Source organism: Panthera onca, chromosome D1, assembly GCF_046562875.1.
Source record: "Panthera onca isolate mPanOnc1 chromosome D1, mPanOnc1 haplotype 2, whole genome shotgun sequence".
NCBI classification, from domain to species: Eukaryota; Metazoa; Chordata; class Mammalia; order Carnivora; family Felidae; genus Panthera; species Panthera onca.
The window spans coordinates 48,029,263-48,045,780 of NC_138348.1; the positions used below are offsets into that span (position 1 = coordinate 48,029,263).

At 41.1% G+C, this 16,518-nt stretch overlaps 1 protein-coding gene and 1 long non-coding RNA gene across 13 annotated transcripts in view; one reads left to right on the plus strand and one right to left on the minus strand.

Annotated features, from left to right (window-relative positions):
* LOC132661449 (uncharacterized) overlaps positions 1-16,518 on the minus strand; it is a 203,706-nt gene that overhangs the window by 136,346 nt on the left and 50,842 nt on the right. The window contains exon 3 of one of the 2 annotated variants that reach the window (XR_009602222.3): positions 3,272-3,402. The exons of the other annotated variant lie outside the window; for it this stretch is intronic. This is a non-coding gene — a long non-coding RNA (uncharacterized LOC132661449). The remainder of the gene's footprint in view (positions 1-3,271; positions 3,403-16,518) is intronic. 2 annotated transcript variants of the gene reach the window in all.
* Positions 1-16,518, plus strand: part of IRAG1 (inositol 1,4,5-triphosphate receptor associated 1) — a 119,727-nt gene that overhangs the window by 100,016 nt on the left and 3,193 nt on the right. For 8 of the 11 annotated variants that reach the window (XM_060605986.3, XM_060605993.3, XM_060605994.3 and 5 more), the window contains 4 exons: positions 888-952; positions 8,949-9,026; positions 9,694-9,810; positions 11,218-11,352. In XM_060605986.3, coding sequence (XP_060461969.2) covers positions 888-952; positions 8,949-9,026; positions 9,694-9,810; positions 11,218-11,352 — 395 coding nt within the window. The remainder of the gene's footprint in view (positions 1-887; positions 953-8,948; positions 9,027-9,693; positions 9,811-11,217; positions 11,353-16,518) is intronic. The other 3 variants (XM_060605991.3, XM_060605992.3, XM_078433207.2) reach the window with 1 other exon arrangement.

A 16,518-nucleotide genomic window follows, 5' to 3' on the forward strand; every position in this document is an offset into this window, starting at 1 on the left:
ACAAAACTACTGATGATCCGAAGCCATAATTACCAATAACATAAAAGTCAATTAACACATATTTTGCACGTTATATGTATTATATACTGTATTCTTATAACAAAGTGAGCTAGAGAAAAGAAAATGTTAAGAAAATCATAAGGAAGAGAAAACACATTTATAGTACTGTACTGTATCTATAGAAAAAAAAAAATCTGTGTAAGTGGGCCTGAGTAGTTCAAACCCGTGTTTTTTAAAGGTCAACTGTGTATTCCTTTAGGCTAAAAGTTGGCAACCAGGGATATGTGTTAAAATCACAGAAGGTACTTCTAAAACATTGCCCAGGCCTCACCCCAAGATTCTGAATTGGATCAGTACTTTAAAAAAAATCTCCCCAGGTGATTCTAAGGTGCAGCCAGATTTGAAAACCATTTCTTAACCCAAATCCATTACAACAAAACAATGTGGTAGTCCTATGGAATTTATTATAAAGACATTTCTGATGGCTTGGGGTTTTAGGAATGACAGGGATCTCCTGAGGGTTGTGCTTGGAGCTACATCTCCAGGGCAGTGATGGGCCTGTGTTTGGTAGGAGACCTGCTGATATTCAGTCCAAGTCAGTAAACAACCGTCTAAGAACTGGATGGCTCCCCTCCAGAAGGGAGCCTCAAGATGTAAATTCTTCACTCATGAAAACTTGGAAGAGGGGAAGTAAAAGGTGCATATTGCATGGGCCTCAAGGGGCACTAAGGAATGGAGCCCCCAATGGTTGGGCTTGATGCAGATTAGAAAGCAGGGGAAGAGGTGGGACGGCAGCAACCCCTTCCCAGCATTATCAGAGACCTAGCAGCTCTGGCTTCTTCCTTCCTAGCTGATCTTCAATTGCCTGTCTCCTATTTTTCATTCAGTCAGAATCACCCAATGGGAAAGGCAACCTACCTGCCACCTCAGCACTGCCTGCACTTTTGGAAAAGTAAGTTTGTTGATTTTCCTCTTAACTTTGGGGATCTCTGAGGAAATTTTCCCTAACTCACCTTTCCTCCCATACTTTACTCTTAAAAAGTGATGGAAAGCAAATTAAGTTCTAAGGGAACTGAGTGGGACTCTGAGACTCACAAAGATTTCAGAGTCAGTTTGCAATCTGGACCAGGAACATGCTATAGCTGAGTCCAAGTGTATCTCGATCTCAGAAGAGCCCAGAGGAGATGGAAACCTTCTCTGTTGGTTAGAATTCTTTGGGCTACGGATACAAGAAAGTCCCAACTCAAAGAGGCTTAAAAAGTTAAGTCCAGAGGTAGATCATTTCCAGGTGTAGTACAGCAGGGCCCCAGCTCGGCCTCTACAATTTCCTTGCTTCTGCTCACTTTGTATGTTGACTTCATCAGCAGGCTTGTGGCAAATGGCTACTATTTTCAGGTATTCCATCCAGACATGAAAAGAATAACAGGACTATCTCTTCTCATGCTTCTTTTTTATGGACAAACCCAGAAACATTTTTAAAGTCTTCCTTAGTAAATTTGGAACATGGTTCCTTCCTAAACTAAACACAGGCTTTGGGAATGGGATTGTCATCATGGGCTTAAATGGTGCCCTGGAGATGGGGACAGAGGGTCAGTTTCCCATGAAGCAAGATGGCTCTGTGAAGAACAGTAAATTCCTGAGCAAAATCACATGGCTGTTAGGAAGCAGATAGGAGAGTGAGTTCTGGATTGGCAATGAATAGTGTCTGCTCTGCTTAATTTTTCTAGGCATCTATGCAATTTTCAGGTCTTTTCATCCTCAGCCAGAGCAAGGCAGGCTGTTTCTACACACTCAGAAGAGTTTATAACTTGCTTTTCAAATTATTTCATTTGCTTGCTAGAAAACATCTGGATCACAGCTGTCACCTCTCAGAATTTTCCCTCGTGTCTTTTCTCACTTGGTAGAACATACACCTTTATTCTTCCTTCTTCTTTGCCTTAAGACAGGTTTAGTCCTTCATTTTTCATTGCTGTTAGAATAGTTTTGCTTGACTTGGCAAGGAAAGTCTATGTTGGGCCCCTTTTCATTATAGATAACCTCCCAAGCTCCCCACTCCCAGAATCAGTGTATTCTTCTCACCTCTCAGTATATGCAACCACCAACCTATCACTCCATAATGACTCATCCCAGTTTAGTCTTGAAGTTTGTCTAGGAACTCCTCACTTTGATACCTCACCCTGTATAAGCTTACCGTTCCTTCATGTTGCATAGGGTACTTTTGTTTCTTTCTTTGTTTCCTTGGCTTCTTGATAATTACAAAGAAATTAAAAAGGGGTGACAAACTAACAACCATGTGGAAGTAACCAAGGTTACAGAAACTTATCAAGTCCGTAGAGTCATAATGTCTACTCCATGATCTCTGAATCTCTCCCAAAATGGTCACTTGATTCCCTGAGTGAAAAGCACACTAAAATTCTCCCTTCCAATCCTGCCTTTGGATACACAAACCCCTTCTCCAGAAGAGCCACCAATAAGGCTCTCCATTCTTAGCCTACAGAATCAACCAAGGCAAAAGATCTATGTCCTAACTCTTTGAAACAGACTTTAATCATGATGGATCAGGACCTGGACTCTGTAGAACTATTGCTCAGGCCAGCTGAGAGCTTTGGTCTGAGGCAGTGGGGATCATCAAGAATCTGAGCTATCCTTGGTAGGAGAAAGTGAGATGGAAATTAAGGACAGCAAAGCATCAGCCCCAAATCAGAAATGACAACAGGATGGGGATCAGTAGTGGCATCACCATTCCAAGGGTGAGGATAGAGACAAGTCAAGCAATAAGCTCAGGAAGGTATCTACAGTTCACCCTTTTCTATCCAAAGAGACCACCATGATATATTACCCATGCTGTGGCTATTGGGGATATACCCAGCCTATAAGGATGGCTGCAAAAAGGGGAGGACATATTCAAAGAGGAGGGATTCAAGACTAACAATAGCTTTTCTGCTCTAGATTTATAAAAGGTGCTAAGTGGTTTCCATCTGAATTCATGAAACTAGAAACATTAATAGATTGCCAACAGGCTAACAATGAGGCAATCTGTGACTGAAAATAAGTTCATATCTTCTATTCTAACACAAGTACAGTCAATTCTAGCTACCTTCTCCATAGTGTTAAAGAGAAAAAAAATACATTATAAGTTAATATACATTGTTTTCTAGATTGTTACAATGAGCTTGATTTAAAGTGATTTCACATTTCCCTAAGTATATAGTAACTAACTAAGCAGGAAGGGAAGTGACTAAGCATGTGAAAAATGATAAGATGAAATTACCTGTGGCTGCTTCTCAAGCAAATATCTGAGAGCTGATTGCACTGAGCAATGTGATTTGAGAGAATTCTGAGTGTTGTTTTTGTAGGTCACCTCATAGTAAATTGTTCTTCACTCAACAAAAGTCTAGAGACCTGTGGAATTAGAGGAAGATATAGAGAGCAATATTTAAAGTTAATCTTAAAGATTAAAACAGAAAACAGAATAAAGCTCACAATGAGTTCCCCAAGTAGGAAGAGCTATTTATTCATAGACTTTTATTCTGTCATCCTCAACAATTAATCACCAAGGTCTAAGCATCTAGAATGCACTCAGAAGCTCACAGTCTAACGGGAAAGGCATATGGGAAACAGCCCAGTATAATACAATGTGATACCATAAGGAAGTACAGGTTGCTAAGGCAACAACACACAATGAGTGCCTTAACCCAGATTTCCTATAGGTGGGGGGAGGTGAGCCTCAGAAAATGTTTCCTCTAGGAATGTACTTTTAAAGTGAAGGCCTTTTGTTTCAAAGGGGCACATGCACCCCAATGTTTATAGCAGCACTATCAATAATAGCCAAAGTATGGAAAAAGCCCAAATGTCCATTAATGGATGAATGGATAAAGAAGATGTGGTATATATATACAATGGAGTGTTACTCGGCAATCAAAAAGAATGAAATCTTGCTATTCACAACTATGTGGATGGAACCAGAGGGTATTATGCTAAGCAAAATTGGTCAGTCAGAGAAAGACAAATATCATATGACTTCACTCATATGAGGACTCTAAGACACAGATCGGATGAACACAAGGGAAGGGAAGCAAAAATAACATAAAAACAGCGAGGGGGACAAAACAGAAGAGACTCATAAATATGGAGAACAAACAGAGAGTTACAGGAGGGGGTGTGGGAGGGGGGGTGGGCTAAATGAGTAAGGAGCACTAAGGAATCTGCTCCTGAAATCATTGTTGCACTATATGCTAACTAACTTGGATGTAAATTAAAAAACAAATTTAATTAAAAATTTAAAAATAAATAAATAAATTAATTAATTAAAAAAATAAAGTAAAAGCCTTTAAACCTGAAGGCTATGTAGTTTAACCAAGTGAACTGGAATTTAACAATGTTCCAGGCTCTGAGGCAAGAAATGGAGTAGTCAAGGAATTATAATAATGATGGTGGTGATAATCACTATTATTATTTACAGCATGCTTACTTTATGCCAAGTCCTATTCTAGTTGCTTTACATTAATGATCTCATTTAATCTTTACAATACACCCCTGAGGTAGATATACTATCAATATTCCTATTTTACAGATGTGGCAACTGAAACAGAGAAATCACTTGCCTGAGTAGATAGCAGAACTCATGCTTTTAACCTCTTAATAGACCCTCCAACTAGAAGAATGGAAAGAAGTTCAGTATGACTGGAGACAACAGGATGCATTTAAAGGCTATTTTTATAAGAAGCCTTGTGAGCTACAGTGAATGACCTGATGACTGGCTGGCCATGGAGTAGTGTGGGGTGAGAGCAGAGAGTGTACACAGAGCAGTTCACTGAGGGATTAGAAAAATCATGGATGTGAATGATATATGGCATTAGTTTCATAAAAAGAGTCATTATAATGATATATTACAGAGAAATATTCACTATAATCTCTAAAATAAATACTTTTCTACATTTTTGAAGCAGCCAGGGTAAATTGCTTAAAGGCTCTATATGACATCAAATATGTATAGTAAACAACTCCCCTTTGCTGACAGTATTCTGGAATGAACTGGCCCTCCATCAACTAGTATTGTACCCCAGGAATCCGGGACTGAGTAACAGGAATAAGGAAGGTCTTCTAGCTTAGTTCCCCTGGCTGAGCTTGTCTGAGAGGGTCATGGCAATGGCAGTGGCTTAGAGACATCACTGAACCCAAAAAGGTAAGATCTGTCCACTGGAAAGAATTGCAGTCACTTTCAAATATTGTTTACCACATACCTCCCAGTTAAACAATACATTTTGACTAAAGAGGCCCTCGCATTACTGAGAACTGAGCACAATGACAAACATTTTTGACCCAGTGGACATGAGAAAACAATGAGCCTCATTTTAATGAATCATCCCAGAGAGAAAGCATGCAAGAATTCAGGCTGGGAATAGATGCCAAGATCCATGAGTGTTTGGCCCAGAAATCTCTAGGGTGGGCACAGGCTGTGCTCAGCTCCAAGTTGACAACCATGAATAGAGATTCCTTCGGCTCAATCCAAACACTGGGTTCTCAGGAAATAGCCATTTACAGAAAGTACCTGCCCATTTTACAAGATTAATAGGCAGATTGGATAAGCCACAGTGAAGCCAGTGTAACTCAACAAACACTTAAAGGCACTTACTGTATGCTAAGCACCATTATAATTCAAGTGCAGTCTCTCTCCCTGTGATCCCAGTCATATGGAGGACGGACATGTATATAAAACATAAAAATGCCCTCTTTCTGAGTTATGCTGTAACAGAAGTACCATGAGGACATAGAGGAAAGGAGAGATCACCTTTAAACAGAAGATACAGGAGAGGTGAAAACACTGGCAAAGCTTCCACAGAGGAGACGGTATTTGATCTGAGTCTTAAAGATACACAGCAAGAAACCTCCAGGTAGTTAGAGAAGATATGTAAGGAATGATTAGCTCAGTCTAAGAGTCTAGAGATAATAACAAACATTTTACATATTGTGTGTTTCCCCTACTTCCCACTCAATGTCCATTATTAAAACAAAGGCTCTCCCAACCCATCTCACATTCTAAACAAGCACCCTTTAAAAGAAGGGCAGTGTCTTAAGCCATGGCCCAGCGTAAGGGCAAGAATAGCTTCACTCAGCAGGGACCGTGGAACCTCACACACCACTCAGAGCCCCAGAAAAATACTTCTATTGAAAGGGAGAGCTCAAGAAGTTGTGGAAAATGCAGCTTGACATGAATTTAGAAGACCAAAGTGAGATTCCCAGCCAGGCCCACTAACCACCAATAATGTGAACTTACACAAGTCATTTGCCAGGTGTCAGGCTGCACAGGGTCAAATTCAAGCTTTACCACACACTGGTTGTGTAATCTTGGGCTGGTGATTTAACCTCTCTGAGCCTTGGTTTCCTCACCTGTCAAACTGAGAACCATAGTATTACCTATCTCATGGGTCATTCATGAATCTTAAGTGAAATCTTACCACAGAGCCTGATACATAAGATAAATGTTAGCTCTTATCATTGAGAGGGTCAAGTGAGAGGATGTATGTAAAAACATGTTAAGAACTAAACATCAACTCAACCTGGGTCAGTTGAACTCTGGACAGAAGACCCATATGTTTAAAGGGTCACTGAAATGGGTTTCCCGGATCTACCAGGGAAAAGATTTAGTCTCCAGAGAGCAGTGACCTGAGGACAGTGAAAGTTTGAACTCCTTTGATTCTGAAATGTCAGAGTAATATAAATCAAGCTCTCCATTAAAGATGTAAATAATCACCTGGTTATTTATCAGCTTGGATATTTTTATGGATCAGGTTTGAAAGAACCTCAGATTGCTCCCAAAATTTACCAATAAATTTGTTACATAACTAATTGTGATGATGATGATGATGATGATGATGATGATGATAATAAATATCAGTTGAGTAACATATTCCAAAAAATTTACTTATATTTCTTTTTTTTTTAATGTTTATTTATTTTTGAGACAGAGAGACAGAGTGAGTGGGGGAAGGGCAGAGAGAGAGGGAGAGGGAATCCCAAGCAGGCTCCACAGTGTCAGTGTAGAGTCCAATGCAGGGCCTGAACTCATGAGTGGTGAGATCATGACCTGAGCCAAAACCAAGAGTCAGACACTTAATTCACTAAGCCAGGTGCCCCCTTTCATTTCTTCACTAATTCCTATCCTACTATCATCAGGTACATATAATATTATCCTCATTTTACAGTTGAAGAATCTAAAGTTCAGTAGAGTTAAGAATTTGCATATATTGGAGCTGGAATTTGAACCCATGTTTGCCTCATGTAGGTTCTTTTCCTCTACACTCCACTATCCTCCTTCATGCATGTTTGTCACTAACCTCTTAGGTTGTCAGCAGGTAAAAGAAATTAAAAGCCTGATATCGCTATTTCATTTCTAACATATAAATATATTTCATAAAAGAATTGCTTTCCCTGCCCTTGGCTGTAACTATGTTTTTCTTCTCTGTTCCAATCATTTGCACAAATAGGAAACTGCACATTAGGCAAAGGTCACATGGAAGGGAGTGGATAATGTAATTTGCAAAAGGAGAAATGTTATGAATAGCTGATATTTTTAGAGTGTTATCTTTCTTGTTCACAATGGGTTTTGGTTTCCATCCTGATGAAATGTAAATTTTACAAGGTCTGAGGAAAACTATGAGGTGGGAAACTGATGCCAAGAATGAGAAAATATAAGGCTCACTCGTAAAGCCTATCTGAGAGGTGCGGGCAGATAGCAGCTGCGGTCTTTCAGAGTCCTGGCTGAAAAGCTCAGCTCACTGTTTTGTCTTGTTTGAGGGCTCCTCCAAGACATGACTCCCATTGGGATTTCAGACATGTAGGTGGGCTGCAGGATTTATAGGGGAGGCATGGCCATCAGGATACTTCCTTTAAACTCATGCTCCCATACTTCAAATGGACTCCTAGCACTGCCAGCCATCCTACTATGATTTTCTAGCATATTTGTTTTCCTCCTTCTCACATGACTCATTCATACCTTCTCCTCTCTTCTCAAATGTTCTTAGGCCTCTCTGCCACTCACTCTCAGCATATGACCTTGTCTTACTTACATTTTATAGAGAAAATTTAAGCTATTAGATAGGAGCCCTCCTCTCTTCCTTCACCAGATCCCCAGCCCAGCATCTTCATCTCTTTCCTCCCTTTGGAGGAGAGTTTATCTACCTTTCTAAGGTAGGTCTTTCCTACCTCTTTTTTCAAATAATTTGTTCCTTTGGTCATCCCCTTTCTCTCATCCCTTCGACTGGAACATTTATATCCAAATTCAAATGTGCTTTCATCCCTTGACCCACTTCTTCAGCTATGTATCGTCACAACACACTCCTTTACTCTCCTTTCCAATCAAATTATTGTGTCTAGATCTTCCTCTTTCTCATCATTTCAATCTGTCTTTGGCTCCTATCATTTCACTAAAGCTCCTCTTGACCTCCATATTATCAAATCTAATAATCACTTTTTCTGGACTCATCTGACGTGGACTCTCAGAAGTGAATGTGTGACACACTTAACTCTTCCTCCTTGACATGCTCTCCTCTCTTGGTTCCCAGGACTTCACAACTCTTCTGGTTTCCTCTTACCTCTCTGGCTGCTACTCCTCAGTCTCCTCTGTAGGTTCTTTCTCCACCTGAGCTAACAGCAGAGCTGCTCAGAGCTTGGTTCTGGGTCCTCTTCTCATGTTTCCTCATACTGTCTCCCTAGACAATCTTATCCATTCCCCTGGCTTTAAATGTCATCTATATTCTGATGACACCAAACGGTATCTCTAGCCTCTAGAGCTCTTCTCCAACTCACTTTGGTATATCCAACTACCTACTTGACATCTCCACCTGGATACTTCACTGGCATGGAAAATTTATCTTGTCCAAAAGCTAACTCCTGCCTCATTGCCTCTTTTTAGTTCTTCAAATATCTTTGCATCTATTGTGTCTCAGGGTCTGCACATATCCTGCAACCTCCCCCGAGGATGATCTCCCCTCTGCTACAGATATGGCTGACTTTTCACCTTTCAGGTCTGTGTTTCAGTTACTCCACCTCAGAGAGGTCTTTTATGAGCACTCAATCTAAGAATATCCTCCCCTTATTGCTTTCTGCACCAAAGAGTTTGTTTCTTTCATAAAAGTTATCACAATCTATAATTAACTACATATTTTTTTCCTTCCTCTTTTGGGGCATTCTCTCCCGCTAACCTCATGTTGAAAAATGCTTTTTTTTTTTTTAATCATCTGATGTATCCCTAGCACATTGTAAGGTGCCTGTGACTTAGTCAGTACTCAGTAGATATTTAAATGAATGAAGCAAAAGATGGACTACAGGAATGGAATAACTCTGAACATTTTGGTCCACCTCCACATTCCTAATCTAAGTTCTGTGGAGCTCCCAAAAACCATCTGTCCACTTATAGCATCTCCTGGAGTAAGAATAAAGGTGGATTTCGGAGCATGAAGAAAAAGGGACCTGGGATAATACCCAAACATTATTTGATGTTTGGATGTCTAGGGAGGGTTCTTGGGCGAGGACCTTTATAAAATCTTGTCTCAAAGTAGAAGGATTGAAATGAACTCAATCAAGAATGAGTTTCCTCACTTCTGATCAGGAATCAGGCCAAAGACATGGTTTGGTTTTCAGACACTGAGTCTTTCCCTGAAAGGACACCCTGTACTTCCCTCTTCTCACTAGTGGAAAGACAAATGCAGACCCAGATTGTGAAGCCTCTGCTCCCATGCCAACTTTGAGCTGCGTGGAGATTAGCCAGGAGACCACGGCCAGGATGGAGGAAGAAGCTTACAACAAGGGGTGAGTCAGACTTTGTCCACCCAGAGGTCACCTGGTAGGTCTCAGAAGATACCTTCCCATGTGCTTTTCCTGTTTCTTAGAGGATTTAGGGAAGCAACCAGTGGCCCTAGGACCTCCTTGCTTCAGTAAGGAACTACTGAAAAGAGCAGTACTGTTCCACAGGAAGGACAGGAGGAAGCAGGGTGAGAGGGTGTGGTTAGGCAATAATTAGACTGCCCTCTTTTTAGGCAGAAAGCCACCAGGATGCCACTGCTCAGAATGGTCTGGAACTAAGGCCCCTGGGTGGGTTCCTCTTGGTGGTGCCTGAGGCTTCCTGACACGTGCTCAGAGGAGTCATATTGCTACCAACAATCTCAGGAGCAGCTGTAACTCTACTTCTTAGAACTTCCCCTGCCATCTCTTCTTCCTGTAAACTGGAGTCCCCTCAACTTCCAACTGTCCCCTATTGAGCTTCAATAACACTGTGGCCCATTGTCAGTCACTGAGGGGACGGAGTACTGAGGAGGGCCCAAGTCCAGCTAGGTAGAGAATTATCTCTAACATAATTCTGGCATAGCATCCTTTTCTTCACATCCATTTCTACACATCCATTTCTTCACATTTCTGTGAAGAAAGTCTTCACAGCTTCTGAGAGAGACATAGCTTCCCACTTACATGGAACTTGTGGGCATCTATATGGCAGTCATATACAATGTGGTGGGGTTTCCCTAGCCAAACTGAGCTTGCCTTAAACATTCAGCTGTAAGACAATCAAAAAGAATATGTTCAGGGTAATACTGATCCTAGAAGAATAACATCAGAAGGATGTCTCTTGGGAAGCCATCTTTTTACCCACAACTATCCTCTATACTAAGCATGTATGGGGGTAAATACCTCCTTTGACTTTGTAAACATTTACTGAGTACCTCCCTAGGCCTAGTATGTGCTTATCACTTCCATAAAACTTCCCAACAAGCTATTGTGATGGGTGTCACCTTCCCTAGGTCAAGCTATATGCCTGGCACTGCCTCAAAACATTCCCATAGCCATGAAATGGGGGCCACCCTGTCCATTTTATAGGTGAAAAGCTGAAGCACCCAGGTTACACAGAAAGCAAACACACTGTTCTCCCTGCTGAATATTTTGTAGGATAAGAACCCAATCAGGAGACTCTGCACCTCCATTTTTCCCAGTCAATTTTGCCACATATTCACATATAAACAGGAAAGATGAGTGAGGAATGAGGGGAAATTGCACTGACATGAGCCACCTTGGGATTCAGTGGAGCTTCCCAGCTTTTTCCTGTTGTGTAGAACTACAGGAAGTGTATAATTATTGGAGGTGTTCAAGTTCCCACCTCTAGGAACTCAGGAAAGGATGCTCTGTGCCTCGCCTTTCCAGACTCCATTGTTCCTTTTCACCCTGCAGATACCAGGAAGGTCTAAAGAAGACCAAAGAGCTTCAAGACCTGAAGGAAGAGGAAGAAGAACAGAAAGGTGAGAGTCTTGAGGAAGCTGAAGAGGCAGAAGAAACTGAGGAAGAGGAAAAGAACCAAAGAAGCAGGTTGGAGCCCTTGCCATTGCTGAAATGGGTCACAATTTATTTAACTGCACAGCATCCTGAGAGGTGCTACTCCAGGGCAACAGTGGGTCTAGGGCCCAAGTGAGCAGCCAATAGAAACCAAGAAGGGCACTTATTTTGGGAAAGAAGCAGAGGAAGGAGCCAAAATAGTTAAAAAAGAAATGTTTTCAAGAGCTGAGGGGTCAGAGGTGGTCAAGAGTGAGGCCAACAGCAATCAAGAACTTAGGACTAAGAAACTGACTGGAGTCCCCCCTAGCCCAACCACAGTTAGCTCATTTCTCAGATATTCCCATGAAAGAGCCAAGGTTAAGGGAGCTGTCATGAAGCCTTAGAGGTGGTTTCTTACAGGAACAGAAGCAGAGAGAACACATAGGGGTAGGAGACCCACTCAACTTGGCAAAGGTGAGTCTCCAACAGGTTCCACTTGGATTGGAAATACTTGGGCTTTCTTTTTTGATATACTTTATACTTCGAGTGTCTGTTTCCCTAAATCAGGGGAAAACATTAAACATGTAAACAAATATAGTATAGATCCTGCATCTTGTCCTAATTGTGCCCTCCTGAGGGTCCTGGGTTTTAACCATAGCCCCAATTTCATACATTCTGCCTTACTGTTTCTATTAGTCTTCAGTTTTGATTTTTAGAAATGTGGTTATAGAAAACCTGGAACACTTCATTAAAATCTTTGTTTTTAGACGCCCCCCCCCCAGGCTATCTTGGAGTCCAGGGTGGCTCCTGCCAAAATGATAATTATCTATTCAGCTGCTAAAATTCAAACAGGGTATGTGTCTGTGCCTCATTGCTTGACTAGTTAGTTTGAAATCACATGTGTGCAGTGAGTAAGTTAATAGAATGAAGATTAGAAGTGAGACAGATATGCTTCAAAGCACATAGGAACAGTCAATAGAGCCCATTTGGTGGAAGATTCAGCCAGAGTGAGAGGTCTCAGCCTGCATGGGTCAAGCCTAGTGTTCAAGGGAAGAGCAGTCTAGGAGAGGTGGAGAAAATCCTTCCCTGTTGAAAGCAAACCTATGCTAGGATGCACCATCTCCCCTAATGAAAGAACCCCCAAGTTTTGACAGTGAAAGCACAGTCCCTACTCCAAGCAACTAGATTCTAGTCTCCTTAAATCTCTCCCTCTTGGGGGTCCCCTGCTCTTATTTATTTTATTTTATTTTTTTAAATTTACATCCAAATTAGTTAGCATATAGTGCAACAATGATTTCAGGAGTAGATTCCTTAAGGAATCTACCTCTGCTCTTATTTTTTAGAGATCACTACATTTTTTTAGAGGTCACTTTAATGTAGTCAAGCCCAGGCCTGGACAGCAGCCCTTTCTTTGGCTTCTTTGAATATAGCTAAGACAGGCTAGAACTTCTAACACTTCCACATACCAAGAAAGAACAAAAGAAAATTAAATAGGGTACATAGGATATAAACAGTTTGGTTTACAAAGCACAGGACTGGAATCCTTATCTAGCTAATTTGATCTCAGCCAATGAGTAGCTCTGTCCCATTTTGTGAAACCGCAGGGGAAGTAAGTCTGGGCCTGAGTCCCTCTCTGTCTATCTCCTGGTCAGCAGCACATGGCAATGGCTGTCTTTCACATCCATCACCCAAAAGTGTCCTTTTGGTCCTGCCAATCCTGAGAGGACTTGTTCTCTCTCCTAACCTTTTCTCCCTCCTCTATTTACTTTTTGATCTTGAGAACATGCTTGTATCTTAAATGATGGATACCAGACATCAGCACAGCCTTCAAAAGTGTCCTTGTCCTTCATTACAGGGGTGTAGCTTCCCCTTTTCAGGCCCAGGGTGTGGCATCATCTTCTCTGTAACAACTAACACTGCTAGCATATGAACTGCCTGCTCATAGTTATATAGAGCTCCTTCCTCACCTGTCACCAAAGGAGACTGGCTCTGAGAGCCTGTTGTCTTCAATGCCAGGCAATCATTCCTGAGTCCTGTAGACATATGGTTGCCTGCAGGCACCTGCACTCAAACATGATTTTCCCCATGAAATTTTGGCATTGCATTAATAAGGAAGGTCTAAAGTTATTAAAAGTTCCACATCCTACTTAATGTATTTTAAAAATACTGGGCTAACCCCAGCAGTGAACCTTGTTTAAGAGATTCCACATCAAACACTAGAGTCTTTTTTGTCTGAATTTCTCCTCTGTTATAATAATATACAGTTGACCCTTGAACAATGTGAGGGTTAGGGGTATCCATCCTCCACACAGTAAAAAACCCAAGTATAACATTTGATTCCTCAAAAACTTACTACTAATTGCATACTGTTGACCTAAAGCCTTACCAATAATAGTTAACACATATTTTGTATGTTATACATATTGTACAGTGTATTTTTACAATAAAGTAAGCTTGAGAAAGGAAAATGTTATTAAGAAAATTGTAAGGAAGAGAAAATACATTTATAGTACTATATTGTATTTATTTTTTTAAATGTTGCATAAAAGTGGGCCCATACAGTTAAAATTTGTTCAAGCATTAATTGTATAATAATGTAATCTGTTATAAATAGTATTTTCTGGAATATCAGCTTAAATGAACATAGGGTGAATCAACCCAATATCTTAACTATATTAAAATAGAGAATACAGTCTTCTGACATATTTATAATACATTAAACAAGAGAAACAAAGTGCAATAGAAAATGTTAGCCTTTTCTGCCTATTCAAATCTGCTCCATGGGGTTAAGATAATGTTAGGCAGATTCCTTTACTTTTCCAGTAACTCTCAGAAAGCAGAACTCCTCTTGTCAAGTTTAAGTTCCAAGAATAATCTCATTTCATTAATTAAAATAGCCAGTTCCCTAAAATAGTCAAAAGCCTGAACTTAAAAAATTGAACCTCTTTTCTCCCCCAACTTGTCTGCTTCAAGAGGGAAGCCTATATAGCAGGCAGGGGAGCATGATTTCTTTGTCTCTACCCTCCCCCCTGCCTAAGCTTCACCAAATGCAGCACCTGACTCTCTAGAATCAATGCTTGGAAAGGGAATTGAGATGAAGGGGTAGGAAAGGTATTACTTGAATGGTACTGTGAGCAGGCTCCAGGGCTTGGCAGGGGTTTAAAGCTGACTTGCTGACTTTGATTAGTGCATTGCTTTATGGGACCTCTAGAGAAAACTACTCCTCCCACCTCCCAGCATACACACACATTCACACTGTGGCTGAGATCCGCTCAGCTGCTGGTCCCTCTATGAGGTTGAATGCATGTCTTTTAGCTAGCTGGCCACTTAAAATCCCTCTCAATCCTCAGGCAGCTGGAAGTATATCTTCACTGTTCAGCTTTTAGGTAGAAATTTTGGGCAGGATCTGTGATGCCCCAAGCCATCTCTCCTTATCCTGACTATATCCAGTCAAGGTGAAACATGTACCTTTGGCCCATTATGGGTAGGATAGTTTTCTCTATCATGGCCCACTATTCTGATGCCATCAAGCACATCAGAAAGACTTTTGCTCTTCTAATTGCTCATGTGTGAGGCACACACCATTCCACTGTGTCCCCCAGACCTCAACATGTTGAATTCTACAGCAGTGTCTCTGAAGCCCCTCTCCCTAGGCCCAGGTGAAGGGAAAGCCACCCCTCCCTAGAGGAGATAAAAAAAATTTGATTTCCACAGGGATTCCATTTCTAATCTAATTCTATTTCTTATTCTTTTATAAGCTAGAAATTGGGGACCAGCTAAGGGTCACAAAGCTAGATCTTGGCATTCTCCTCTGAAGTCCCACTTAAGAATAGGGTTACAGTGGGATTCTCCCAACCCTAGATGCTTGTTTTGGAGCATGGAATATGGCCCAAAAGAAGGACTGCATTTTAGCATCCAATTATATCTAAGTAGAAACTAAGGAATCTAAATAGGGATGAAAGAAAAAAATCTTCCATTTCCAAGCTATCCCTTCCCAACAGTTGTGAAAATGGCCAGTGAGTTTCACCTCAGCTAATGTGCGCTGTTTGGCTTTGCTTAACTCTTCCTAAAACAATCATTGAATAGTTTCCACGTGGAAGAGAAACCAATCAGTACCTTAGCATCCAAGGCAGGCACTCAGAGCCTCTGGTCTCTTTCCAAGGAAGGTATTTGTTGAGTTTTTTCCATGGGTCATTAGGCATATTTTTTCTACAAACTATATCAGAGCTGTCTACTTCTCAGCAAATGGCCCACATATTTCGGTATCTATGTGAGCCTTCAGAAAGCCTTCTTGTCACCTTTCTCACCTCCTCCATTTGGTGATCCTCAGTAATCTTATTTTTTACATTATTATAAAACATAGATCAGGGATTGGAAACAGGAAAAAATTCTAGCCTAATGAATGTGTGCAGGATTCTGTAAAGCAGGCCATATGACCAAGTGTCTTTTCACTAGGCTACAAAGAGAAGAGGGGAAGTTGAAAGGCAATTGGGAAGAGAGGAAGAAGGAAAGGGGGAATGAGGCAGCCAGAAAATGGAGAGGGAGACAGATGAAAGGGAAGGGGGAAAGAGAAAAAAGAGAGTGGAGAAGGGAGAAGGAGAAGGAGAAGGAGAAGGAGAAGAAGGAGAAGAAGAAGAAGAAGAAGAAGAAGAAGAAGAAGAAGAAGAAGAAGAAGAAGAAGAAGAAGAAGAAGAAGAAGGGATTAATGAAGAGAATGAAGACTAATGGTGCTGAGAAAACATCTGGAATAAGCCACTGAGAGGTTGCTGGAGGCTACTAGTCTTCTGGTTGCCCCTGGGATGATTTGAAGTGAACTCTTGAGGTTGATCTGGTTCCTTGTCATTTATCATTGAACATGGAGGGTCTTCTAAGGGTTTAGCACAGTTCTTCTATTCTGAACACAGTCAGATGTGGAACAAAATATGCACTGGAGCACGGAGGCAGGGGACAGAGTAGAACTTGAAACTGATCACTAAATAACACTAAGTGCAGAAAAGATGCTGGTCCCATCTGCATGCAAGGGAGTGTGGGTCAGCTAACCTTGTATCCTGGGGGTTGGGAGAGTTCAGACATTAATGATCATCTCATGAATAGATCAGGGTATGTATGTATGTATGTATGTATGTATGTATGTATGATCAAACAAGTAAATGGAGTATTCTAGCCCAGGAGCTCCCAACATCAAGGCTATGGACTGGTGGCATCAGAATCACCTGGGGA